Source organism: Lagopus leucura, unplaced genomic scaffold (assembly GCF_019238085.1).
Source record: "Lagopus leucura isolate 7727_CA_CO unplaced genomic scaffold, USGS_WTPT01 Super-Scaffold_100009, whole genome shotgun sequence".
Lineage (NCBI taxonomy): Eukaryota > Metazoa > Chordata > Aves > Galliformes > Phasianidae > Lagopus > Lagopus leucura.
Window position 1 is genome coordinate 19,372,842 of NW_024962266.1, and position 25,631 is coordinate 19,398,472.

At 43.8% G+C, this 25,631-nt stretch overlaps 1 protein-coding gene across 2 annotated transcripts; it reads left to right on the forward strand.

Annotated features, from left to right (window-relative positions):
• Window positions 1–168: 168 nt before the first annotated feature.
• KDM4A (lysine demethylase 4A) lies at window positions 169–24,494 on the forward strand. 2 transcript variants are annotated; one of them, XM_042873566.1, is made up of 22 exons: window positions 169–276; window positions 572–724; window positions 858–1,033; window positions 1,596–1,710; window positions 2,596–2,789; window positions 4,107–4,156; window positions 4,676–4,779; window positions 5,684–5,821; window positions 6,592–6,842; window positions 7,475–7,665; window positions 8,911–9,269; window positions 11,006–11,126; window positions 11,720–11,898; window positions 13,121–13,325; window positions 13,594–13,670; window positions 14,260–14,315; window positions 15,108–15,216; window positions 17,031–17,219; window positions 17,923–18,093; window positions 18,563–18,682; window positions 19,301–19,393; window positions 20,253–24,494. In XM_042873566.1, exons 2-22 carry the CDS (start codon window positions 587–589, stop codon window positions 20,391–20,393), a joined length of 3,177 nt encoding a protein of 1,058 aa, XP_042729500.1. In that variant the 5' UTR covers window positions 169–276; window positions 572–586; the 3' UTR covers window positions 20,394–24,494. The 2 variants fall into 2 exon arrangements, with proteins under 2 accessions (XP_042729500.1, XP_042729501.1); XM_042873567.1 differs by lacking the exon at window positions 169–276 and adding an exon at window positions 392–404.
• Window positions 24,495–25,631: the final 1,137 nt, after the last annotated feature.

Here is a 25,631-nt window from a genome sequence, read left to right on the forward strand (position 1 = left end):
ATTCGCTGGTCCGCCCCGACCGGACGTCGAATTCCTATTGGCTGCAAATGGGAGAGCGGGAAGCGATTGGCTGCGGCACCGGAGGCGGGGCGGCGGGGCGGAGGGTAGGGGGCGTGGCTTGGAAGCAGGGCGGGGCTCGGGCGGCGGGGATCGGCCGCGGTGGCGTCGGCGGCGGCCTGCGGGACTCACCGGGCGCGGAGTGCGGAACGATACGGCGGCGTGGCGGAGAGCCGGGGGAAGGGCGGAAGAGGCGAAGAAGCGGGACGCGGAGCTGACGTGAGCTCGCCGGGCGGGGAGTCGCAGCCCTCCTCGTCGGGACCGGCCCGGCCCGGCCGGGGCTGGGGGGAGGGGCGTGAAGCAGCGCAGCTCTGCGCCGCGAGGAGGAAGGAGCCCCTGACGGGCGGGTGCGCTCCGCCAATGGAGAGGCAGAGCCGGTGCGGATCCGGCGGCGATTGGCCAGCGGGAGGAGGCGGGGCGTGCGCGCGAGGCGTGGGGCGGGGCCTCGCGGGGTGCGGGGCAGTGCGCGCTGTGACCGCGCCCCCTCCCCCCCCCAACCCCTTCCTCCGTGCAGCGGCGGCCCGGCACCATGGCCTCGGAGCTGGAGAGCCTCAACTCTAGCGCGCGCATCATGACCTTCCGCCCCACCATGGAGCAGTTCCGGGACTTCAGCCGTTACATCGCGTACGTGGAGGCGCAGGGAGCGCACCGCGCTGGGCTGGCCAAGGTGCGTCGGGGCGAAGCGGGCCCTGAGGGGTGCAGGGACTGCGCTTTGTGTGGCGGGGGGTGGGCGGGGAGGGAAGGGAAGCAGGCAGGTAGGCAGGCCGGGCCGTCACCTCGACCCCGTATCTCTCCCCCAGATCGTGCCCCCCAAGGAGTGGAAGCCGCGGAAATGCTACGACGACATCGACGAGCTGGTGATCCCCGCGCCCATCCAGCAGGTGGTGACCGGGCAGTCCGGGCTCTTCACGCAGTACAACATCCAGAAGAAGGCCATGACGGTGCGCGAGTTCCGTCGGATCGCCAACAGCGACAAGTAAGGAGCGTCCCGAGCTGTGCCTCTGTGCCCGGGGGGCAGCGCGGAGCCGCTGCTTGGGGAGCTGTGAGTCCTTGTGTGAAAGGCGTTCGGTGCTGAGTTTGATCCTCCGTTCTGCCCTGAGAGACCGTGCTCTTTGTTTAGTGTGCAGAACAGCAGCGGGTGGAACATGCGGGCATCTCGTTGGTGAGCTCAGCTAGTTCGCTAGCAGGGAGTAGGGAAGTAGGGCTGTTCCTTTCCAGTCGCTTAAAACTTTGTTTTTATCTTTTGCTTACAAACACAAGGAGCAGCAGTAGAAAGGGAAATTGTGCTGAGCTGAGGAAGTGTGCTAACCAAAACTGAAAGTAGGCTGAGAGTGGGGGAGAGGCATTTTCCTTCTCTTCCTTTGTTCCCGAGTCCCTTGGGATCAGAGCTGTGGCTGCTGTTCGGGGGATGGAGGGCTCTCTCTGGTGCGTTTGCTATTTTTGTTGTATCTTTTTTGTTTGTTTTTTTTTCATTGGTGGAGAACCTTGTTTTAAACTCCTCAAGTACCAATGCTGAGGCCTTGGTTGATGTTTTTAAGGTACTGCACACCTCGCTACACAGACTTCGAAGACCTTGAACGAAAGTACTGGAAGAACCTTACGTTCAACGCCCCCATCTATGGTGCTGATGTTAATGGCACACTTTATGACAAGGTAAGCACTGTTTTGGTTTTCAAGTAGCACTTATCCTTGTATGTGTTGTACTGCCTTCTATAAAGGCCAACACAGCATTTGGCTAGCTACCAGAAGGAGTTAGTGACAGTAACACTTTCCATGTAAACCAGGTAGTTAAAGAAAGCTTCTAGAGGTAATGTTCTGGGGCACCTCTGTGAGCACTGTTCACACTTCAGTGGCTCTGGACAGCCTGGTCTAATGATTGGTGACCCTGCCCATGGCAGGGGGGTTGAAACTAGATGATCATTATGGTCCTTTTCAACCCAGGCCGTTCTATGACTCAGTGTAGTACAGCTTGCTTCTGAAATGCAAGATCCACTCTTGTGCTCTTATGGTGTGTTATCCTGATAAGTGTTAGGCAGTGAACATGCACTGCTTTGGTATTCCCTAGTGCTTTTGTTTTTATATGACAGTTCTGTGGTCACTGTGTGTGTTAGCATGCTAAACATTTGAAATGGTTATACAGTTTGGTTGCTAGCCTCTTGAACTATAACTTGCTCCTTTTAAAAAGATGATTGGGATGAACAGTGTTCTTCAAGAGGTTTTGGTCTGCTATCAGCTCAGGCTTGCACTATTGTTCTGCACTGTGTGAAGTCTGTAACTCTGTGACTGTTTCTCCTCCTGATCCTTTCTGTATTGACCAGTTGCTTCTTTTACTGTCTGGTAGAGAATCTGTAGGTAAGGTTACACTGTGGGGAAACTTGGTGTAGGTGAGCTAGCTGATAATTTGAGCTGTGCCAGAAAATGACTTGTCGTGATGTGCCACTTGATCACAAGCATAACTGATAACTTTCTGTGACTTGTCTCAGTTGTGTTGTTCAGCTCTTCGTGTTGGTTGTTTAACAAAAGGCTTGTGTTTTGCAGCACGTGGATGCATGGAATATTGGCAGATTGAACACGATCCTGGATGTTGTGGAGAATGAGAGCGGCATAACCATTGAAGGAGTGAATACTCCTTACCTCTATTTTGGCATGTGGAAAACTTCATTTGCTTGGCATACTGAGGACATGGATCTCTACAGTATTAATTACCTGCATTTTGGGGAGCCTAAGTCGTGGTAAGGTTTTCTATGATAGCTTCTAGATGCAAATTTACCACTTTGACACCTGTATTTTCTGGTATTTTTTTCTATGAGAGTTGAAAATTACTCTCTCTGCTATCTTGCAGTGCAGTAATATCTGGTGACAAAAGTGTTAGAAACTTGTGAGGAGGCTGAAACCAGTACGTGGCCTCAGTAAAATTTGTTTGGCTTCCTTCTTGAAAGTCTAATTGCTGTTCTGATGCTAAGAGCTCTTCAGAATTATAACGTAAGCTGGACGCTCTCTGGTGTGATAGGGCTGGAACCTGGAAATCTTGCTTGTGATTTCCTGAGCTCTACAGTGGCCAGGTAGAAGTAATATGCCTGTTGTTTTTAACAAACCTTGAAATTTAGTTACTTATCATAGAGGTAAAATCAGAGCAGTGGGTTTTGCTGAGCAGTTGTCCAGTGTCAGAGCCTTCATGATGGTTTTTAGTGAGGATTCCTGAATTTTTCTCTCGTATGAGTTGCATTTGAAGCGTGAATCATTCCCTTCTGTTCACAAGTGAATTTCTCAAACAATTTCAACAATTGTTTCCATGGCAGTTTTGTTGGAAACTAGTCTTTTTGGCTGCCTTTTAATACAACTTTGAAGTCAGAAATAATAGCTAGCACCATGTGAGCAGCGAGCAGCCCCATGCAGTGGCAATGACATGGGAACAGAGAACAGAGTAGCTGAGTCAAATGAAACCTTTTGGCTGTTGCTTCTTTTACAGTATTAAGTGGAAAATGTTAACATTGCTGATAGGTTAATCTGATTTAGTCAGCAGGTTATAGCGCTCTGTCCCAGGTCAAAAGAAATGTAAGTGGTTTTAGTTACCGTAGCCAAACCAGCTTGGAGTTTTGTGGCACACATAAAAAGGTGTGTGCAGAAAGAGACGTAGTACTGCCAAACACATCCAAGTTGTGCAGGTGGAGGATGTGGCACTGTGTGATTTAGTCCAGTCTTGGTCTGAGCAGCTGGAAGATGTTATTCCATTTTCTGTTTTGCTCTGTGTTTCTTCTTATACTAGGCATACTAGTGGTTGTGTTCCTGTGAAATCGGGTCACTGAGCGTTTTTCTATGTGCCTTGCTGCACAGATCTGCAATTAGCAAATGAATTGGAATTATTATTTCCTTGGCTGCTAAGCAGAAGTCCGCAGAACTCATCTTTCTCTCAGTTTTCCTTGAGAAGGGAGGTGAAATTCCTTGATAAAGATTTTTATCTCTATGTCATCAAACTTTGAAGGAGGCAGTGTGAAGATGAGATTCTGTCGTGTCAATTGAGCTTAACAAACTTGTTTTTCTGACTGCAGGTACTCTATTCCTCCAGAGCATGGCAAGCGACTGGAGAGACTTGCCAAAGGTAACTGTGCCATTCTTTTATGTCCCATCTTGTTCAGACTGTGGGATGTGGAGCCTCTACAGGTTTCAGCTCTGTTGGAGCATGACGTGCCTGTGAACACTGATGAGTGCACAAGCTGGCACGATTGAACTGATCATTTCTTTCAGGATGTAGGTGGGATTACTTCCACTTGTTTTCAGTATAAGCTCAAGAAAAATGTCACGTTACAAATAATGCAGCAGTGGTCTGTAAAAGTTTTAATGAAAAAATCCTTACCTGCTGATTGTTAGATCTGGAAGGTTTTAGCCTGGGGAAGATCTTTCTGTGTGTTGTCTTTCTTACTGTCTTTCAAATGGGGATATGGTAAATGCATCTCCTTTTTCATCAGAGCGCAAACTCATGTCCTAATAAGTTGGCCCATACTTCTAGGCCTTGGGAAAGCGCTGTTCAGACAGTAAATTTAACCTAAAAATTACTGAAAAATAAGTCCAGTTCACAGCACAGAGTGGTAACATCATATCTTTCCTTCATTTTAAACAGGATTCTTTCCAGGAAGTGCCCAGAGCTGTGAAGCGTTTCTCCGTCACAAGATGACCTTGATCTCTCCATCGATTCTGAAAAAATACGGCATCCCATTTGATAAGGTAGAGACAAGTAATTGCAGTTACTCTAGCTCAGTAAAAAGGCTCACGCATCCATCTCATCTCTAACAGCCACCAGTGGGTGCTTAGAGAGGAAAACAGGAGTAGCAAGGCCACGTAGGAATGCTTTTCCATTGTACCTTTGTTTATCGAGAGGTTGTGAGAAATTACACTTGTCCTGTGATAGTTTAACTTCACTGCTTAGCTGCATATTTGTCAAAGAGAATTTTTTTAAAGACTTGTTCCCTTCCCTTTTTTTTTTTCCTTCCCCATGAGCTGCTCCTCAAAGTATGACTTGTTTCCCATTTCATGGCATTTGTGATTTTAGAATTATTTCTGAAGCTGATAATCTGCTGCCTCTGCTTCCTCCTTCCCACCACGCAGTTGTCTTTCAGGCCTTATCCAGAAACCCTGTTAGATCTATGGGGACTGCTGAAGGGCTGTGTGGAACTTTGCTAGGCAGCAGGGACGTGCAGGGGAGCTGACTGAAAGCTGTACTCAAGTGAGAACAGCAATAAATTTCCAAGGTGAATAAATATTTTAGTTGGCATTAGGCACTCCAGCCAAACCTGCAGTAAATACAAATGAGTGTCTTAATAAATTCCAGATGGCTTATCAGTGTGTTTCCTATGTATAGGTGCTTCTGTGCTATTTTGATCCATCCAGTTGTTTTTTAGTAAGAAGTGATAAGAGTATTGCTTTCTAGTAAACAGGTACTTTGGGCAAATAGGAGGATAATGGAAATAAGTATCAAGATTTACCATTGCAGCAAGCAACTCCAGTTACTGTTGTATGGATTGGGGATTCAGATATGCTGCATGAGGAGTACAGGAACTGTTTTTATTTAGATTCACCAAATAGACTCTTAAGCGTTGATTAAAAATATGATGTCTCAATTGTCTTATAGGTGACACAGGAGGCAGGAGAGTTCATGATAACTTTTCCTTATAGTTATCATGCTGGCTTTAATCACGGATTTAACTGTGCTGAATCCACCAACTTTGCTACTCTTCGGTGGATTGAGTATGGGAAGCAGTCTGTATTGGTGAGTGGTTTGTTGCCATTCTGTTGTGCATAATCTGAATGCAGTGCCCGATGCTCTGCTGCTCATTTTGAGCCCCTGATGTTTGTTCTAAGGAAGTGAATTCAGTCCAGCTTTGTCCAATTTAAGATGTGATGTTTCCTTTCTGGTAAGGTAACCGTCTCCAGTCAGCCTACCGTCCTTCTTTAGCATAAAGCATGTTTTGGGGGTTGGTTGGTTTTTTAACCATCGTATAAATCAAGCGAGGCTTTGGAGAAGTGCGGGTGGCTAACTAGCATCTTTCAAAGAAGAATCTTGATTGCATTGTATTGTGTCCATGTAGAGGTGCCTTGCAAATGTGGGTTATGTTTTCAGAAATTATGTTGAAGTCAAAGCTTTCAAACATTAGTTGTAACTGCTCAGCTAAGAGGAACTTCTGCTGCAATGGGTGGGCTGCCTTGTTACAACCTCTGGCGTTGCTGGCTGGTTTTGTGTGAGCTCACGGATTTTTAAGCTTCTACCAGCAACTCTGTAAACGGGTTGGTGGGCTTTCTTCTTTTGCTACTGTTGTAGCATCTTCTTCCATCTGGTTGTTGCTGATTTCTCTGCCCAGTTTTTAGTGCCTATGCTGTTTTGATTTCCTAGGAGGCGGTCGTGAAAGTTTTGAGGCTTAAATACATGCAGCTTTTGGGGTTTTTTTTATTTATTTAAGCTCCTGAAAGCAAAGTGGTATAGGAATGCAGAGTAAAATTGTTCAGGATGTAGCCTTACTTAAGTATTTTCTGTGACTCCAGTGTTCGTGTCGGAAGGACATGGTGAAGATCTCCATGGATGTGTTTGTGAGGAAGTACCAGCCAGACCGTTACAAGCTTTGGAAAGCTGGGAAGGATGTGACTGTCATTGACCACGCTCTTCCAACACCAGAAGCAGCTGAGTTCCTCAAAGGGGATCTCATGCAAAAGGTCAAGAGTGGGAGGCAATATGCTGAGGATATGGAAACAGGAGAAGGATGTAAAGAGGAACTGGATGGGGATGAGACAAAAAGGTAATGCTGCACATAGTCCTCTGCTGCTCTACTGCAATTATTAGCAATTGGATCCTGATGCAAAACAATAGCAGTTGGAGTTAGTGGTTTGTTTGTTTGTTCTCTTCTTGGGAATAGAGTTTATTCTTTTTTATTCTTTTATTATTGTTTTGATCCAAGCTGATGATAGTCAGTGATAGATGGAGAATGCACTGGCTGGGAAGATAGCCCTTTGTCTTTGGATGGGTGTGTCCAAAGTGCAGCATGCATTTAGAGGTCAGAAGGAAAAGGCAGTGTATTGGGATCATGAGATGGTGCTTGCTGGCAAATTTTGGTAGTCTCAATTGCTGAAGATTGTGATGGGCTCATCGCCTTATGTTTTGCAGTTAAGTCTTCTCCAGCCAGTGTCATCTAATATTCTTGAAGCTTTGTTTGCTTGTTTTGTTTTTAAGGTAAAGACTAGGCTTCTATCTGGCTAGAACATAACTGCCTAGTATACAATTAACAGATAATGATTTGGGAATGATTCAGCTTGCAAGGTACTGCCTCATAAAACAGCATGACCCAAAGCAGGCTGTATTTTGTGTATCTAGACAGAAATTGAGCAAGCTTGTGATGTGTTTGGTAACCTGGCGTGAATTTGTCTTCTGCAGTGTGCCCAAGCATCGCATAGGAACAAAAAGGCACAGAGTGTGCCTGGAAGTACCTCAGGAAGTGAGTGAGAGCGAGGCCTTCCCCAAAGAGGAGCTGAGCTCTGCTCAGGATGAAGCAAATGCTGCAGAACCTTGTGAGAGAGCTACAGGAGAAGTGACGCAGCAGAGTGAGCAGGGACACAAGGTTCCAGGTAACTGTGTCAAGCTTTATCCTGGTACTGCAGGACCAAGTGTTTCAGTTTCAGTCTTCAGAAACAGAAGCTGCTGAACTAAACTGTGTCGCTGTCTCACAGCAGGCTGGTGGGTAGATTGTTGTCACATCCAAAAAAAATAATAATAATTAAGCAGATACTAATTTGTCAGAGCCATGGAAAGCACATCAGACACTTATTGTCGTGAGACTCAAGATAGTTGTCATTTAATTTTCAAGACCAGAGAGTGCAGCTGGTACAATTTTTGATGGTACGTTTTGTTAGATGTGGCTGACACTGTTTGAGTAGTAAGCACTTTGAGGAGGTGAGATGAATACAGTTGGAATTGTTTTGTGACCTATGTGTGGATAACTCCTCTGTGAGAATTGCACTTTAAAAAAAAAAAAAAAATTGAAGGAAAAATAAATGTATAGGGAGCTATTCCATAGCTGCTTGAATGCAGTAGGTCATGAGGATGTTTTCTTTCAGCTGAATTAAAGGGAAGTATCACATGAGACTTGCTTGCTCAAAAAGCTAGGAATGCCAATTTCTGGTGTTTTTTTTCTGCCAGCATACAGAAATGTATTGGAGTTGTCAGTTGTGTACGGTCCTCTACATATCACTGTTGTACAGTGTGACCTGTTCATGCTTATTACCTGGTAGTGTGGCTCTGGTATGCTGTACAGATGTATAATTTTGTAATTAGTATGCCAGAAGAAAATTAATATGGCTTGTAGCAGGACAGTTCTTGGCTAGGAAGGATAGGGGTGCCTATGGAACAATATAAGAAGGCAAATTCATATGATACTGCTGTCTCATATTCTGTTGTCCCTCTATTTGCAATTTGTATTTAATAATCCTCTGTTGGTTTGGTGTTGTTTTTTTGTTTGTATTCCCTATTTAGTCTCCTTTGAACCCTTGTAAGCTCTCACCCCCAGCCTTAGATGGCCAGGAGTTGCAGTGTTCAGTTACATCATATAAGGGACCATACATTGCTGTTTATTTTGAGTCCACCTTCTGACATGGTTTGATATACCCTAGTTTCTGTACTGAAAGCTGCAATGAGCAGATACATAGGTTATTCTCTGTTGATGTTTGAATTAATGAGCTGCTGTTTACATGATTTAGCATCACATATATTTTTTTTGTCCAGTCTGCTTTCCTGTTTGATGTTGTGCAAGTGGTGGTGGGCTGTTCTCTCTGCTTCCCAGACTTCAGAAAAAGTCAGTATATCCTTTCTTCCAGATCGTGTGGGCATGGCTAAATCTGAAGAACTGAAAGTGGTGAAGCTTGAGGAAGAAGAGGAAGAGCAAGAGGCAGCTGTGTTGGATCTCTCCATCTCCCATACTTCAAATTCTGCTTCAGTTTTGCCGACTTCAAAGCAGAGTGCACCTTCCAGTGTTCAGCCCAGCTCACCAGCATATTCAGGGTCTTCAGACTCTGAATCAACTGATCTGTTGCCAAAAAGAACTCTACCTGAGCCAGCTGGGGTGCTTACAGTCCATAGCTATGCTAGAGGGGATGCCAGCGGATCTGACAATGAACAGACTTCAGGAAAGAAAGCCAGTGCTACAGCCAGTGTGAATGAACAAGAATTGGCAGAGGTATGAATGGCATACTAAAAGCTTGAGAGCTGTAATGTGTGCTCATGGGTTTGCTGCCACAGATCTTCTACCTGTACAGATTACTTTTCGTTCCATGCCCGTTCGTGTATCAGGTTGCTTGGACATTTCTCTTTTTTACAATACAGCAGGAAACAAAGGTGAACGCCTCACCTTCTTTACTCTTCTAGAAAACAAGGGAGATGTTTTGAGATCATCACTAAATTATTCGAGTGCCTTAAGGAAAAGGGTAGCTTGGTGGTTTTGAGATGGTGGTAGTATTACGGGCTGATCCAGATCCATTCATGGTAACAGACACCTGTTTATACCTGATGTGAATCTACTTCAATCCAGCCTTTGTTGTGACCACATTCAGTTGTTTGATGTTTTTATAAAGTTGCACACATGGGCACGTGTCCTCTTTTAGAAAGAAAGGATGGAACAAAAATGACTGGGTGGGGTAAGAATACATTTGAATGTTTAATGAATCCTTCACTAGACAAACCAAAAGAAGGCTACTGTAGGTTAAAATATTACCAGTGGTTGTTGTCTTCTCAAATAACTTTGTTCTCTTCTGAGTTGAAGTGGTGGGAAGCTGGTAACTGCTGGGTCTTCAGAATTCAGGAATTGCATAAATGGAGCAGCAGCTGGGCTAATCTATTGATAAAATTGAAAATGAGGGACTTTTCACATACACTTAAATGAAAGACACAGAGTTGCTGATGCTGATGCTTCCATTTCATAATACATACAGGGAAAAGAAGAAATTGTGAATGGGTGTAGATGGCTTTCCCCAGTATGGCATGTTTTAAAACAAATTTTCCATTAGGCAGTAACTGGGAATGTTGGTCTACATTAGAACAAAAGCATGTTTGTTTCTGAGATCTCTTGTAGCCAACTCTATGTAGGAGAGCAGAGATGATGATTGGTTTTGCTCTCTTCTGGCTTGTTGTATAAAAGAAAAGACATTTGTTGAGATGGAAGTTGCGTTTAATCTAAGATTTGCTTCTGCTTTTAAAGGACTGACAGATTCAAAGAAAGGATGTTCTTATCTCTTGAGTGGCTTACTGTTATGGGCTGTTAAAATCATTGCCTTTATTGCCTTACTTGTCAGGTTAGTAGTCATTTTGTCAGTGTGTGTCACTTGTTACTTCTTCTACCCATAGCTTTATATAAAAACCATTGTTGTAGTCTCCTTCCAGTCTGTCTGGGAAGACACCAAGATAAGTAATGAGCAGACGGGGTGAAAGTTTCCTTCCCTTTAAAATCAGCCTGTTATTTTGAGTGAGCTCTTCACTCATTTTTAACTCGGAATCTCTAAGTAGGCATACAGCCTTCTTGACTTTTCCAGAAGGCTTGAGACTTCTTACTGCAGCCCTTCTGAGTGCAATCATTCAGTTTGTCTTTTGTCTGTTTTTATTTTTGACACCATTCTTATATAGGTAGACTTTTTATAAAAGCCACACTGAGACCTGTGCTGTCTGTGAATGACTCAACAGAGCACGTACGTAGTTGAATGGTCAGCATACACCAAGTTCTGCTGTGTGATTTTCCATAGCAGACGTGGTGCAAGCAGTTCTTCTACAAGCTTGACCAGGTTTACATCTGAAAACTGTTAGAAATAAAATCGTGGAAGCATACGTGCGTTTTGTGGAGGTTTCTTAAGTTCACCATATATTGTTATAGAGTTCAAAAGGACGTGTGCTAGTTTGACTGCTGAATTGCTTCTCCTTGTCTAGGTAACAAAGGAATACATACAATCAATGAAGGAGAGTAAGAAGTCCAAGGGTCGTCGCCAGCCATTGAGTAAGCTCCCACGCCACCACCCGCTTTTGGTTAAAGACTGCATTAGTGATGATGGTAAGCCCTGTGCAATTTGGGAAGCTTTAGGGTGGGCCACAGCTTTGGTGGACAGCGTGGTTACACCTCTGCATCACAGATGAGGCGCTTGTCTCGTTCTTCTGTTCACATCATTAATCTTTCCTCCCTAATAGTGACTTCCTTCTTTCCTGTACTGCTCTCTGGAAAATTACAACTCTGAAAGGAAAATGAAACTAGTACCCTAGGCTGTCCCATAACTGAGTCAGTTTTAGAGCATTCCAGTAATTGATGTAAATATTCATTATTCTGTTTTTTTAAATAGAATAGATACATTCTTTATCTATCAGCCTTAGTCTTGATGTGCTTTGGGATCGATGCCATTGGCCGATGCCAATAATCCTGTTTTGTATCTGATGCACGGTTGCTTGATTAGTAGGTGCAGCTTAAAAATAAGGCTATGTTACTAGCTCCCAACACACTTCCGCAAACTTAACTTATGCCAGTCTTTGTCATCTCCATTCCTAATTTCTTGCTTTATTTAGTTTAGGGTTTTTTTTGTTTTGTTTTGTTTTTTGCACGAAGGATGTCGATGTAAGAACACATAGTCCCTGACTAACAATCTCTTTTTGCAGAGGCATCAGAGCAACTAACTCCTGAAGAAGAAGCTGAGGAGACAGAAGCTTGGGCCAAGCCACTTAGCCAGCTCTGGCAGAACCGACCACCAAATTTTGAGGCTGAAAAAGAGTACAATCGGACCATGGCTCAGCAGTCTCCTCACTGTGCTGTTTGCATGCTCTTCCAGACGTATCAGGTACGTTGTCCAGGTTTGTTAATGTTGTAGTAGAGGTGGCTGAAAAGGTTGCCAGTGTGATTGTCTGTTAGGTTATGTTCCAGGTGTCAGCACGCAGAAAAGTCTAGCTGCAGGTTGTCAGGTGAGTCTGTCAGGCAGTAAAGGAGGGACTGTTCCAAGAATGGAGCTGCAGCTGTGATCTTTGTTCAAACTTTAAGTCTATAGCAAGTCTGAGAACTCACTTCACTTACCCTTACAGATAGACAAAATGCTAGATAAATACTTCTTTTTCCTTTGTGAAGAAAAGTATTTAGCTGCTTTATTTAAAACAAAAAACAAAAGCCATACTTGTTTTCTTCAGCTTTCTTAAAGGTTACTTTCTGCTTGACATGCAGTGCAGATCTGTTACAGAAGCTGAATAAAGAAGACTTGCTGGAAATGCTTCCACCTTGGTTGCTTTATGTTAGATTCTCATTTTCATACAGGAGGGACAGTGCAGGTTCATTCTACCATGCAGCCTGCTTCTAATTAAACAGTCTACCTCCGTGGTGGCCTGTGAGGTGGTACAAAGGATAGTTTGAAACATTTCTTCAGAGAAGAAGATTGATTTCTTTTTAGCTGTTAGAAAGCTTGAATGGAGTCATATCTCAGTTAACTTTGCATGTAATTGATGATTGCTGTGACATCAGTTTAAATGAATAAATACAAAAGCTTAGCTTAACAGTCTTCTGAGCTTTAACTGTGAAACTGTTATTAGTCTGCTTTTTTTCCCTGGGACAAATTAGTTTCAAGCCTGTTAGACTTGTTGCAGTTCCCGTTACTTTTTCATAGTTTAGATCTAAACAAGTGTTTATCTGTGTGATCATAATCCTTCAATACTAAAGATGATTGAACAGTATTGGGCAGCAGCATTATGGGCTGGTGGATGCAGCAGATGTATTTTTCCTTTGAGCATGAGATGGGTTAGGTGATTCAATGAGGAATCCTTTGGATTTCCTTTGGAAGAGATGCAGTTTTTCATGCACGTTGCTTGTTTTATCAGAGGGATGCAATGCCACTAATAATTTCATTTTCACGTTGCACTTACTAAGGATTTTAACAAATTCATTTCCACCAAATCTACTAGCTGTTTAATCTTGCAGTGCCTTTTTTCTTGAAAGTAGAATTATGTGTGGAGTAATGGTTGAGTGAAGATGAGATGGTTTTGCTTGTAAAACACAACTCTTATGTGCATCCCTTGTAGGCAGAATGTGGAGGCAGCAGTCAGAACTCTGGAGTAACTCCAGGTGCTGCAGATGGGAAGATCCGAACCAAGCCCCTGATTCCTGAAATGTGCTTCACCACAACTGGCTGCAGCACTGATCTCAATCTTTCAACCCCTTACTTAGAGGAAGATGGAACCAGTGTGCTCATCACCTGCAGGAACTGCCAAGTCTGCGTTCATGCAAGTGAGTGCAACTAGTCTTAACTCTGGCCTTCTGGGTTAAGTCTGTACATCCCAGTAAGCTTCTACCCGCCCCTTAATGTACAAGTAGAGCAAGTCCAGCTGTCATCTGAGCAGTACATGTTTGCAGTGCTGGGTGTTGAAGTGTGGAGCTGGCTGTATGAACAACATGAAATACACAGCCTTGTCTTTTGGCTTATTGATTTTTACTGTTACTTTACTTGTGAGTGGTACAGGAGGGTAAGCTTGCAACTGAGCTGTGTCTGTTCTAGGTTGTTATGGTGTATCCCCTGACAAGGCCACTGAAGACTGGATGTGCTCCAGGTGTACAGAAAATGCCTTAGAAGAGGTAAAGTTCATTCTGAGAATCTCCAGATGGAGTGCAGTACATCTGGGAACTTACTTCAAAGTTTATTCCATGGTGTTACAGTTGTTTTAATCTCTCTTGTGTAAAGAAGGCATGTAATTGTTTCAACGTGTGCAAAGCTGCTGATCTCTAGAGTCAGCGCATCAGTGTGGGAATAGCTCAGTCCTCAGCATATGATATGGCAGTTAGAGAAAGCAGCTTCTGTCAGGAGATGTTGCCTTTGACAAGCTGTGTAGGCTCTAGATAAGCAGAATATCTTGACCTTGGGAATTGTATTTGCTTATGTTTTTTTCACATCCACTTAGACGTCCTCAGGGGATATAGGGTATTGTGTTTGTAAAAGGAAGCTATAACAAGAACTTCAGGCTTTGCCTTTGCCAGATTTGAAGTCTAGATCTGTTGCTGTAAGTGCAGCAACTGATGAGAGATGAAGGGCTGAGCCGTCCAAGGTGTTTAGCTCTCTGACAGTGAAACAATTTTTTGTCTGGATGTTCATTTTGATGAGCAAGTTTTTATCAAGTGCACGACTCCATTCTTCATTCTTTCAGCTAATGTTTTCTCCTTGTGACAGGACTGCTGTTTGTGTTCATTACGAGGAGGAGCACTGCAAAGAGCCAATGATGACAAGTGAGTGTTCCAGCTTTTTTGATCTTCAGGGAGCAGCTCAGTTCCACAGTAGATGAGGCGAGGCTCGCAAAGCAAACGTCTGCATTTGTTGCAGAGTGACCAAATTACAGAGGTGTAATGTACCACATAAAAATCAAAAAGTAGGTTCCTGATGAAATAATCTCAGTACATTCTCACGGAAGACTTTGTTTTCTCCATGAAGTGTATTGAGATGGAGACACAGGACAACTATAGTTTCAAGGAGCGTAATGTTGAAATTCAGGGTTTCTCTGTAGCAAGTATGCCAGGTGCAGCTATTTGCCCTGCATCCTTTCACATGATGAGTGATCTGAAGTTATTTGATGCAAACTAAGTGGTACAGACCAGGAGCCATTATGATGTAACTGAAACTTATCCCACCCAGAACATTTCTGAAGGCTGTGGGGCCGCAGCCCCTTGGTCATTGTCTTGAGATGAGTTCAGGAGTAACTGAGCCATTACTATGAAGCACGTTTGAGAGAGAATAAACACATCAGGCAAGCTTTCAAAATGCAGGTGTGCAACCAGCATAAGTCAAACTAAATTGCTATTCTATTTAACCTGTTTAGTAGCAGATTAAAAGTATAAAGACAACTTGTGTTAGTAGTAGGAGGGAAGATTGCACTGCCAGCTCTCAGTCTCTGTGTAGTGAAGCAGAAGCTAAGTTTATGTGGCAAGCTTCATCAGAACTGCATTTACTTACAGTAGTCCAACAGAGGATGCTGTGGAGATCATACTCACTCTTTTCCCCCCTCAACTCTTCTGTCCTGACAGGTGGGTTCATGTCATGTGTGCTGTCGGTGTACTGGAAGCAAAGTTTGTGAACATTGCAGAGCGCAGTCCTGTAGATGTTGGCAAGATTCCCCTGCAACGTTTCAGACTGGTAAGGAGCACCTGTGCTTCACTGCTGGGTTTTCCTTTGTTTTGTTCATCTTGCTAATGCTATCTGAGAGCATTAGTCTTCAATAAGAGAATATACCACTGCTTGTGTGCAATGCAGATCAGAGAAAATGTAGTTTCTCCTTAGAAAGATACTGCATGTCCCTTCTGGTCTCTTCTTTTCATTCTTAGTCTTCTTGTCCCTCATTAGAGCTGCTCTCACCTATTTGAAAATAGTTTGATTCCATTTTGCAGAATCTCTCTGGGAAGAAGATAACTATTTGAATCTGTAGGCTTTCTTCTGTGAGAAGTCCTCTTTTAAAAATTGTCTGAGATTCCAACTCTATATTGTCTTCAGCAAAGACCAGAAGGAAAAATGGGGAAAAATAAAAGCATCACCTCACAAAACAGCATCTCTGTAGGTCATTCAAAATACGGAAATGTCAGTGAATGTCTTCAGCAAGAAAGCAGCTGTATTTAACTCCTCACAGCTGTTGTGGAATTTTTCTTTTATCTTTGGAGGCGAGTTGAATGCATATTTATGCTGAGATTTAAAAAGAAGTTATAATACATTAGACAGAATCCTAGCACTAGAAGCAGTCCTACAGGGAGTACAGAAAGATGCATTGTGAGCCTATTCCTTATATACCCTTTCTCTAACACCTATCCTGGCACTGAGTGTCTGTGTTGGGATCATAGCCCAGCAACAATTCTGCTGCTGGAAGCTGATAATTGAGCACTTAAATTCCATGACTGAAACAAGACAGAGTTGCAACATTTTTTACCTCCTTAATAAGGGAAATGACTCTTTACCTGGAATCATTCTGTCTCTGGCATTCTTCCTTCAGGCTGTTTTAACCCATTCTGCAGTTAGGCCTTTTTGCACAGAGCAAAACAATTCTTGGTCACTAATTGCCATTGCTGAGCAGTTGGGATTTGAATTTCCACTTCATGGTCAGTGAAGAAAAAAGAAATAACTATTTTGCAGTGTGTTATGGGTAGCGTCCTTCAATGCCCAATCAGGCCTGATCCAGGTGTCCTTGGGTCACTGGTAGTAGTGATAGAATTTTAACTGCTAATTCTGTATTAACTCTCCCCCCCCCCCCCCACCTTGATCTTTGCCCATTATTCTAATCTTTTATTTGTCTTTTGCAACTTAATAGCCAGGGCTGAAGGGCCCTGTTAACTTTCAGGCATTCTAGGCTGAGTAATCCTACATCCCCTTGTGCCAGAATTCTTAGGCCAAATGCCTTGTGCGTGCTGAGCTAGTAGATATTTACTGTATACTATTTATCGTTGAAATTACATACATAGAAATAGTCTTGCCATGAAATCAAGCTGTTATCTTTCTGTTTGTTTTCATCAGAAATTAGCAGTGCCCTCTGTATAATCAAGATGTTATAATCACAATATAATTGTATAATCAATAGATATCAAGATGTTATAATCTCAATATAATCAAGAGAATTAGGCAAAGTAAACAATGATCACAAAAGAGAATAAGTGGAAGAGCTTACCCTTCGGCTGAGCTCACCAGAAGACACCAAGAGAGGTGATCTCCAGAAGAGATTCTTCCCCTTTGGTAGCCAGCTCTTAAATAGGTCTGGGAGAGGTGCAGCCTGGCTCCACCCCTTCGGGCAGCACAGGTGAATTGCCTTCAGCTGTGCTCCTCTGGCTGACTCATGGCTCACCTCAGGTGATCAATCAGAGGTTCAGGCCGTGACTCAGCAGTTCCCATACACTCCTCTCAGAGTGACTGACACAGCATCAGACTTTTAGACCTAGTTCAACCAGTGACCTTTAGTTTCCTGTCCACAGAAATGCATCTTCTGCAAAAAACGAAGGAAGAGAATTGCAGGTTGCTGTGTACAGTGCTCCCATGGTCGGTGTCCCACATCCTTTCATGTCAGCTGTGCCCAGGCAGCAGGAGTTATGATGCAGCCTGATGACTGGCCGTTTGTTGTCTTCATTACCTGCTTCAGGCATAAGATCCCATCTCAGGCAGAGGTGAGTAACATCTAGGATTTGAACTGCAGTATCTTGAAGGGACTGAAAGGCTTTAGATGGTGTAATTCTACTGAAACTTTGTTGAAGGCTCGACTCTTGTATATATTCAACATAATCTAATTATATTGGTCTTGGATTCTGATCTCAGGCTTGCTGCTGCTCTGAACTATCTTGGCTATTAGCTAGGTCCTTTATGTTTTAGTTTGCTGCCCAGGCAGACTGAGAGCATACATTTCTCTTGTGGCTGTTATAACAGAGAATAATAGTGTTCTTATGCCGTGATGTTTGATATGCAAGTGTTAGTTCTGGGGCTCCAGCAGGCTGCGTGAGTTATCATAGAATTTCATGCTTAAGTGATTGATCAGTTTGTAAAGTTCTTGTGTTGTCCATTTAGCTTTCAAAATCACAACAGTCTATTAGAGAATATTGACTGTGAATGCCTTGTGTTGCTCTGAAGAATGAGAGCTTAATTTACTAAGTAGCTTGCATTAGGATTGGGCAGCTGTAGCTAACAGATTAGGTTTTAAGCATTTTAAATACTGGAGTTAGAACTTTGCTAAAAATGCTGCTGATGGAGTTTACAGATACTCACTTGAGTTCAAATATAAAATATTTTGCTTCCTTCTCTGCCAGCACCAGAGCTGTGGGTTTCAATGCGTTCTTTCTTTTGTCATTGTGCTTAAAAAGTGCTTTTTCTTCTCAGCGAGCTAAGGCTGCACTCCAGGATCTGTCACCTGGGCAGATAGTCATCAGCAAGCACAAGAATGGCCGCTTCTATCAGTGTGAAGTGGTCAGCCTTGCAAAAGAGACTTTCTACGAGGTCAACTTTGATGATGGTTCCTTCAGTGATAACCTGTATCCAGAGGACATTGTGGTATGTTGCCTTATGTACTGGGAGCCTAGCTCCAGTAGAGGGCACATGAAGTGAATGAATTCCTGCCACTGCAAAGCTGGGTCAGGATGGGATTTATTATGTGCTCCAAACCTTGGCCATGTTGTGATTGAGATGCATCTCAGGTGTTACATGAGACCGACTTGCATTAAATTAAGAACAGATTTAAGGGAGTGTAGCTAATCTTGAGCTGCTTAATGATAAGTCCATAACTTCACTGCTACTTTTACACTATTGTTGCATGAGTTGTTACTGAAGTCAGGATCACAGTCGTGATTTGGACACAGGTGACACAGATATTCCTCATTCCCTGAAATGGAGCAGTTGTTGGGGTGCTGTGTAATGTGCCTGATGTGACTGGGATAGATTCCCCTGTGTGCTGTTGAATCTTCACATAGGGAAACTGTTTATTCTTTTTTCTTATCTCCCAAATTTCTCCTTTATGCTACAGAGTCGAGACTGTCTTCAGTTGGGTCCTCCAGCTGAAGGTGAAGTTGTGCAGGTGAGATGGACAGATGGACAGGTTTATGGAGCCAAGTTTGTTGCATCACATGCAATCCAGATGTACCAGGTACAGAACTGTCTGAAAATTAATTGCTTGCAAGAAGTAAATAAACAGAGCCACTAGCAAAATGAGCAGAACTGTAGGAGGGACATGCTAAAATGCTTGAGAGGCAGCTGCTCGGTGTTTTCAGTAATGCCAGTTGCTAGGAACAGCTGCTGGAGTTAACAGCAAGGTGGTTACTTGCAGCTCTGCTTATATCTGGCTACCTGTTTGAAGGTCTCAGCTTCTGAAAAGCACTGATCTTTTCTTGAGCAAACTCAGTTCCTCTGGCTTAATCTAGAAGTCTTCTATCCTTTTTGCTGCTTGCTGTGAGTGCATTCTGCCTCGCACACTTCCAAAGGAATGAGTGCTAAGAAGGTGATAACATTCAGGTGCTCAAGGAGACTGTTTTGTTGAGTGTTGAAAGAGTGCCACAGAACTTTCTTGGCTGCTTTTACTGTTGTGGGATTGGTGAGGTTTTGGTTAAAGAATCTTCCAGTGTACATACCTGCATATGTATCATATGAAATGACTTTTTACCACTTGGCTTTCATGGGAGGCTTCTGCAGGGCAGAGAAGACAAGGGTAGCTGTGGAAGGGTTCTAGTTCTGAGGCTTGTAGCACAACAATTTGTTTTTCTTTCAGGTGGAATTTGAGGATGGTTCACAGCTGATGGTGAAAAGGGATGATGTGTACACTTTGGAAGAGGAGCTTCCTAAGAGAGTCAAGTCAAGGCTGGTAGGTAAATAGGGTACGGATATCAACTCAATAAGTTCATTTGTTCTTAATTTGTCCTGGAAAAGCAAGCTGAGTGCACAGCAACAGAAGACTGCAGCTTGATTTTCTGCTGAGTTGTTGGGAAGCTTGGTGGCTTGGTCAGGCTACAAAAGGAGAGCTGGAGGGAGGGGATATAGAGAGAAAAACTTCTGTTCTCTTTCTGCAAATAATGGGAATCAGTAGCGCAGGGTCACTCCGATCACAGCAGGTTGAACTTGGAAGCTGGGCAAAGTTGTTAAGGGTTCCCTCCAGTTAAGTTTTAATTATCTTCCAGGGTGGAGATCCCACGACCTCTCTGTGTCCCTGTTCCACTGCTTCATGCTTCCAACTATGAAAATTGTAACTAGGGACTGTGTGCTAGGTATCTTGCTTTACAGCATGGCCCTGCAAAACCTGCTGGGAGGCACACAGTATTGAAGGTTTAAGAAAGCATGCAATAGCTGTGACCAAATTCCTGTGACCAGCCATTTAAACCTGCCTGCACAATAAAGCACAGAATATACTAGATTGCATGGAATTGGAATAAACTGTGTTTATTTGTTTAAGAAAGCAACTGTGAACTTAAATTATCTACTCAGTTAAGTTTGAAACCTGCGATTCTTTAGGTCTCTGATCAACAGCTCAAGTAAACTTATCCCCAGACTTTTAAAACCAGTTTCTTAAATATTTTTCTTGTGCACAGAAATCCAAGAGGTCATTTTTTTGGAGAGGTGTGAATGTTTCCAAGTGTCCCATCTCGGTCCTATCTTTCACGCAGAAGGACAATGTGGAGGCAGGGATTTGGACTGTGTTCAGGTGACTAATTCTGCTTTTCCTTTAGTCAATAGCTTCAGATATGCGCTTCACAGAGATCTTCGCAGAGAAGGAGGTCAGGCAGGAGAGGAAGAGACAAAGAGTGATCAATTCACGCTACCGGGAAGATTACATTGAACCTGCCTTGTACCGGGCCATCATGGAGTAAGCATTGCCTGTGGCAGAGGAAGAAGATGCCCACCTCCCCCAAGGATTTAAACGCTCCAGTACAACAGGCCATATTTGGATGCTTCAAATCCAGGGTTGTTTTGTTTTGTTTTGCTTTTTTTAAAGAAAGTTGTGAAGCTGATGCTCTGCAGTAACTGAAAGGCAGCTGTTGGATGGTGAAACGGATCCCATTTGCTGATGCCTGCGATCTCGTGGTCTGAAGTTGGGTCTGTACTGAACAAGCCAGCTTGAGAGGGTGCTGCTTTCGTCTCGTTGAGCCATCTTGCTTTTCTTTTAGAGACTATTTTGACAGGTGAAAAACTCTTCTGGGAGTTGTAGCCAGGAATCTTGGCAGCTGCAGAATAGTACAAAGTCTGTTGTTTTAATTGAATAATGTTCCTGATTTTGAGAGTCTCCCTGTTGGCTACACGTGGGCTCGAGCAGGCAGTATTATTGGTGCTTGATATTGAACCTCTTTTTATATTTATATCCTTTTTTTGTTTTTGTTGTAAGCAGCTTCAGACTCTTGTTTCTCAGCACCTTCTTTCTGATGGTTGAGCTGTAGGCTGTTCAGATCCAAACAGACAGGAGGTGCTCGTGTGAACAGGTGCAATGTGAAACCGAACCTATTGGACAGATTATTTAACCGTTTGATATTTTTGTTCCAATGCTCGTTTTGATTTAATTACTCTTAACTATATGTGCCTCAGTATAAAAAAAAAAAAAAAAAATATCTGTCTGGAGCCCTGCACAGTGCAGCCTTCTAACAAGATTAAGCATTCACCTTCCAATAGACATTCATCACCCAAGAGTTTCTTCTGAGTTTCTTCCCACTCCAATTAATGCAATAATGAACAAAGGGGCGGAGTTCCAACTAACTCTCCACCTTTGAAATCCAAGCATCACAGTATTGAGTACGACAGGGCAGTGGCACCTGAACGAGTGCTGTACCTTTTCTGTGGCAGCACTGCCTTTTGTGTGGCCACAAGCTGTTGGGTTTGTGACAGATTAAGCATGCACTGAACCGTATGTATTACTGAGGAGCTGTGCAGTGCTCTTCTCAAGTAGGAGTGCTGCCATGTTGCTGTCTAGCAAAGGTTTCCACAGCATTTTTATAAAGCATAAGTCGGGCACCTCTCAGTTGTGTTGGTGAGGACTTGCTACCTCAGCAATAGGAACATGAATTAGGCTGGGTGGTAAGTGCACCTTGAAGGTGTGCCAGCTTGCTCCGAGCAACGTAAGCGTTAACATGCCACAGCAGGAGCCATGTAAATATTTGTTCCTTTCCCATTCTGTAGGAAAGGGTCTTGGGGCTGTGGAGCAGATTGGCCACCTTCCTTTCTGCATAGGATGATGGGATGACTTTTCTGCTGAAGAAGAATAAAGTAACGTTCTCCGGAAGTAGTTAAAGAGGAGAATTTTCTAGTGAAACAGACCTAATGCATCCCTGCTTCTATAGGGAGATAGCAGTGTATCTGCAAAAAACTGGGTTTGTAACTTTTTTCCTTTTCTTACGTAGGAATGCTATAAACCAAACTATTCTGAAATCCTGGTGCGTCCGTCTGTGATTAGCAATAAAACATAGTCTTGTGTAGTGATACAGCTCTTGACCAGAAAAGAAAGAAACTACAACTTTTATAAGGAAAATCTTACTTATCCCTACATTTTTATAGGGTCAGGAAGCTGATAGGAGTAGCAAAGATTTGCACAACCACAATTTTGTATGGACTCCCTCATTCCATTTTGTGGTGGAATACCTTGTTCATCAGTATTGGAAGGCTTGAACAGGTTCTGAAAGGAAATAACAGCTTTCCTTTGTGTCTTTTTTTTTATTTTAAATATTCCATACCCTAAACTCCTGGTCTCAGGGTATTAAATTGCTTTCTGATGAATGAAATAGTTGACTTGATAAAACTAGGATGCATTACAGCCAGAGTCTAGTAGCTGCAGGTACTCTGGCTCAGGCAATGGAAGTGGAATTGCACTTTGACATCTTAGCCTGTACCTAAGCCTCTCTGAGGTGATATGCTGTTAGCCAACATGGGGAAGAGGTGGCAGGGTCCCAACAAACTTGCCTCTGTTCTTTCAGCATATCCAAATAAGATATGGTATTAACTTCAAGTGGGCTGAATGCTGTCTCATATTACTGAAAAACATACTCCTCTTATCACCTGCCGTTCCTCCTCCAGGTAAAAGGATGCCTGCATTCAGGCATTCTTCTCAAACTGCCGTATTACTCAAGTGCACCTTCAGGTGCTGTGTGCTACCTGTGCTTCAAACACCTGGCTCTGAACAGCTTCATCATACATGGGTAACCCAAGCACAAAACAGCTGGATTTGTGTGGAGTGCTGCTGCTCAATCGCAGCAGGTTCTGCTATCCACTTCTAACAGTACTGAATGGCTTTCAAGAGCTTCTATGCTTAGCGTTTGTTCTGGAGCTGGAGCTTTGTTCTGCTGTGTTTCCCGCAGGCTCCAGACTTTGCTCTTGTCAGCTGGCTGCACTGTGTTGGAAAAGGCTGCCATCATGCACTCTGAGACAAGGGCCTTCCCAAGTGTCCTGTGGGTTCTTGTGCTGCATCGTTCAGATGTGAACGTACTTTATCGCAGTGCAGGGACTGAACTGCGTTTTGGCTCCTGTCTGTGAACTTCTAAAATCGGTGATCTTGATGTGTGGGGGTGGGGATCCCTATTATTTGGCTTGTCAAAAGAACACTGGGTAATGGCTTGGAGTATAACAGGTAGCCATAAAAGCTCTTTTCAGAGCAGCTGTCTCAAAGGTACATTTGCTTTCAGTTACCAGTAGTTTGAACTTGACTGATAATAATTTTCTTCAGTGGCTTGTTTTCTAGAAGTGTATTTATTCCTATTACAGCATCATTCCAGTGAGGATGAAGTGCTGCTGAAGTATCACCTAGTCAGGGGCTTCTGGAATGTGTTCAATAGGAAATCATCCTCAGTACACCCATGGGAGCTCCGGTGGCCCCTCATTAGGTCCGTTAGCCGCGATGCTGCAGGCATAGACCTCACTTCATTCTTCATGGAGCGTCCATCCACAACTGGTTCAGGTTGGACCCGCAAAAAGCATTTTTAGTATGACATAATCATGACTTGCTCTTAATTCAGAATGAGCTTGGTGAGCCAGTGATTATTTTTTTATAAGGTATAAAAAGGTGACTGTATTCTTTGTGAAGCACCTGACTGCAGTAATGTTTCTGCCCGTGGTTGGTCTTCTAGGAGACCTTTCGCCTTCAGCAGCCTCCTCAGATGCCCAGAGTCAGCGCTGTCAGAAGTAGAATGCAGCCTGCTTGCTCCTTCTCTCTCCCTGGTGTTTTGAGCTGGGGTTGAACTGATCCTGAACTGTGTGAGGAGCGCAGCCCTCTGACTGATGGCACACCCAGAGGCTTCCATGCATCTCAGTTCTTCCATTCTCTAACTGGGCTCCTGTTGTCTGACACATCTGCAGTTGTGCTCATTTTTTTTTAATGCAAGCACGAGGTGAAAACAAGACTTTGGTAGCCTGTATGTTGTTTTCAATCTGATCAAGTAATAAATCTAATTTCAAAATGGATGTCCTCTAGATAATTTAAAATCTTAAAACAGCATGACTTGGGAATTCTCCTTGTGTTTCCAATTGCAAAGGTAACTGCAGAGTTGTCTTAGGTTCCCCCTGTAGCAGAAGGGGTGGCAGTGCCACAAGAGTGGTCATCAGGAAGTCCTACCTGGGTGCAGTCAGATCTTCTTTACTTGGTGATGACTCTTGGTGTTTTTTTTTTCACTCACTAAACTGGCAGTCAGGGAGAGGAGATTGTTCTGCTTCAGGGTTTTTGTTACTGATACACTGAATGACCTTGAATAAATGGGTTATTGGTGGGATTATTACTTCAGCCCATATCTTTGGAGTCTAAAATGCCAGCTATTCCTTGGGCCAGCTTTTTTAACTGAGGAAGGTGTTAACATCTTTTTTTTTCCTGACAGATTTGTGTGGGCACTACGCAGATCCTTGAGGTGTGTGCACTTGGGTCAGTGTGTATGAAAACATTTTATGTTTGACATGAACAAGGGGAGGTATTGCTAAAAATGAACATTGGGCTTTTTACTCTCTTCCTGTGCTCATTCTTCATTTCTTTGCGTTGCTGTTAGAGCTGTTCAGCAGCGTTAGATTTTTCATTCCAGTAAGTGAAGGCTGCCACACTTGAGGTGGGATAAATGCTGCTTGGTTCCCATAACCAGTGTAGCTGGGGGTGTGTATTGGTAGGCTTCCTTTGACGTCAGCAGCATGGTCTGCAGAGGAATGGGAAATACTCACTAGATTGCTGTCTTGGAGAAACCTGTGGCCAGTCCATGCGGGAATGATTGCCACAGCCTCCTTGCTGCAGCATGAGTAATGTGACCACGTGCGAGTCAAGGCTGTTCTGACAGCACCCAGAGATAGAAGGAAATGTGTGGGGTGGAAGTGGAAAAGGATTAAAAGGGTTTAGTATATGTGTAGACAAAAAGGAGTGGAGGTAGGAAAGCCTGAAAAGAGGGAAATGAAAGAGGTATTCTACCCGTAGACCCCCAGTTAAGCCTGAGATATGGGGAGAGGTTGGTGGTTAGTTAGTATGCCTGGGCTGCCATTTTCAGCCTATCTACCTCAAATGCTGCTCTTTAATACAATACCCCTATACCTTTTGGGTTAATTCTGGTGCTCAACCTTGCAACAGGGGTTGATTTAAAAAAAAAAAAAAAAAAAAAAAAAAAAAAAGTCATTAAAAGAGAAAGAAGTTGGGGAGGGAGGTGAGGAGGAGGCACAAAGTGCCTGTTGGTTTTTTGGGTGCAGGATGAGGGCGCTTTGGGCGGGTGCTGGCTGCAGGGTGTGTGCAGAGGAACTGCCAGCAATGCGGGAAATGGGGAGCGGTCCATGGGGAGCTGCCCTGCTGCTGGGGATGCAGGACTGCTGCTGGAGGATGAGCACCAGGGCTGTGGCTGCCTGCAGTGGTCGCCTGGCTCTGTACTGGAGGTGCAGCTCTCGCTTGTCTGGCCCAGCGGAGCCCAGGATGGGATGAAGGAAGCAGCCGTGCTGGCAGCCAGAGAGAAGTCTGCGGTGAGTCCTCGCTGGCTGCCTTGCTTCCAGCTGGGTAGATCTTTCCAAACACTGTGTAACAGCTGGTGTCTGTGAAGAATGACCAGGGGCCTCTATGTTCTCCTTTCTGCTTTGTCCTAGGCATACGAGCTGGTAACGCAGAATGTCTCCTTGGT

Bases quoted from the DNA above. Each gene is read 5' to 3' on its own strand.
- KDM4A (XM_042873566.1), top strand. From the start codon at position 587: ATGGCCTCGGAGCTGGAGAGCCTCAACTCTAGCGCGCGCATCATGACC. The intron at 9,270-11,005 runs GTATGAATGGCA...CTCCTTGTCTAG, and splicing joins ATGAACAAGAATTGGCAGAG to GTAACAAAGGAATACATACA. The intron at 18,683-19,300 runs GTACAGAACTGT...TTTTTCTTTCAG, and splicing joins ATGCAATCCAGATGTACCAG to GTGGAATTTGAGGATGGTTC.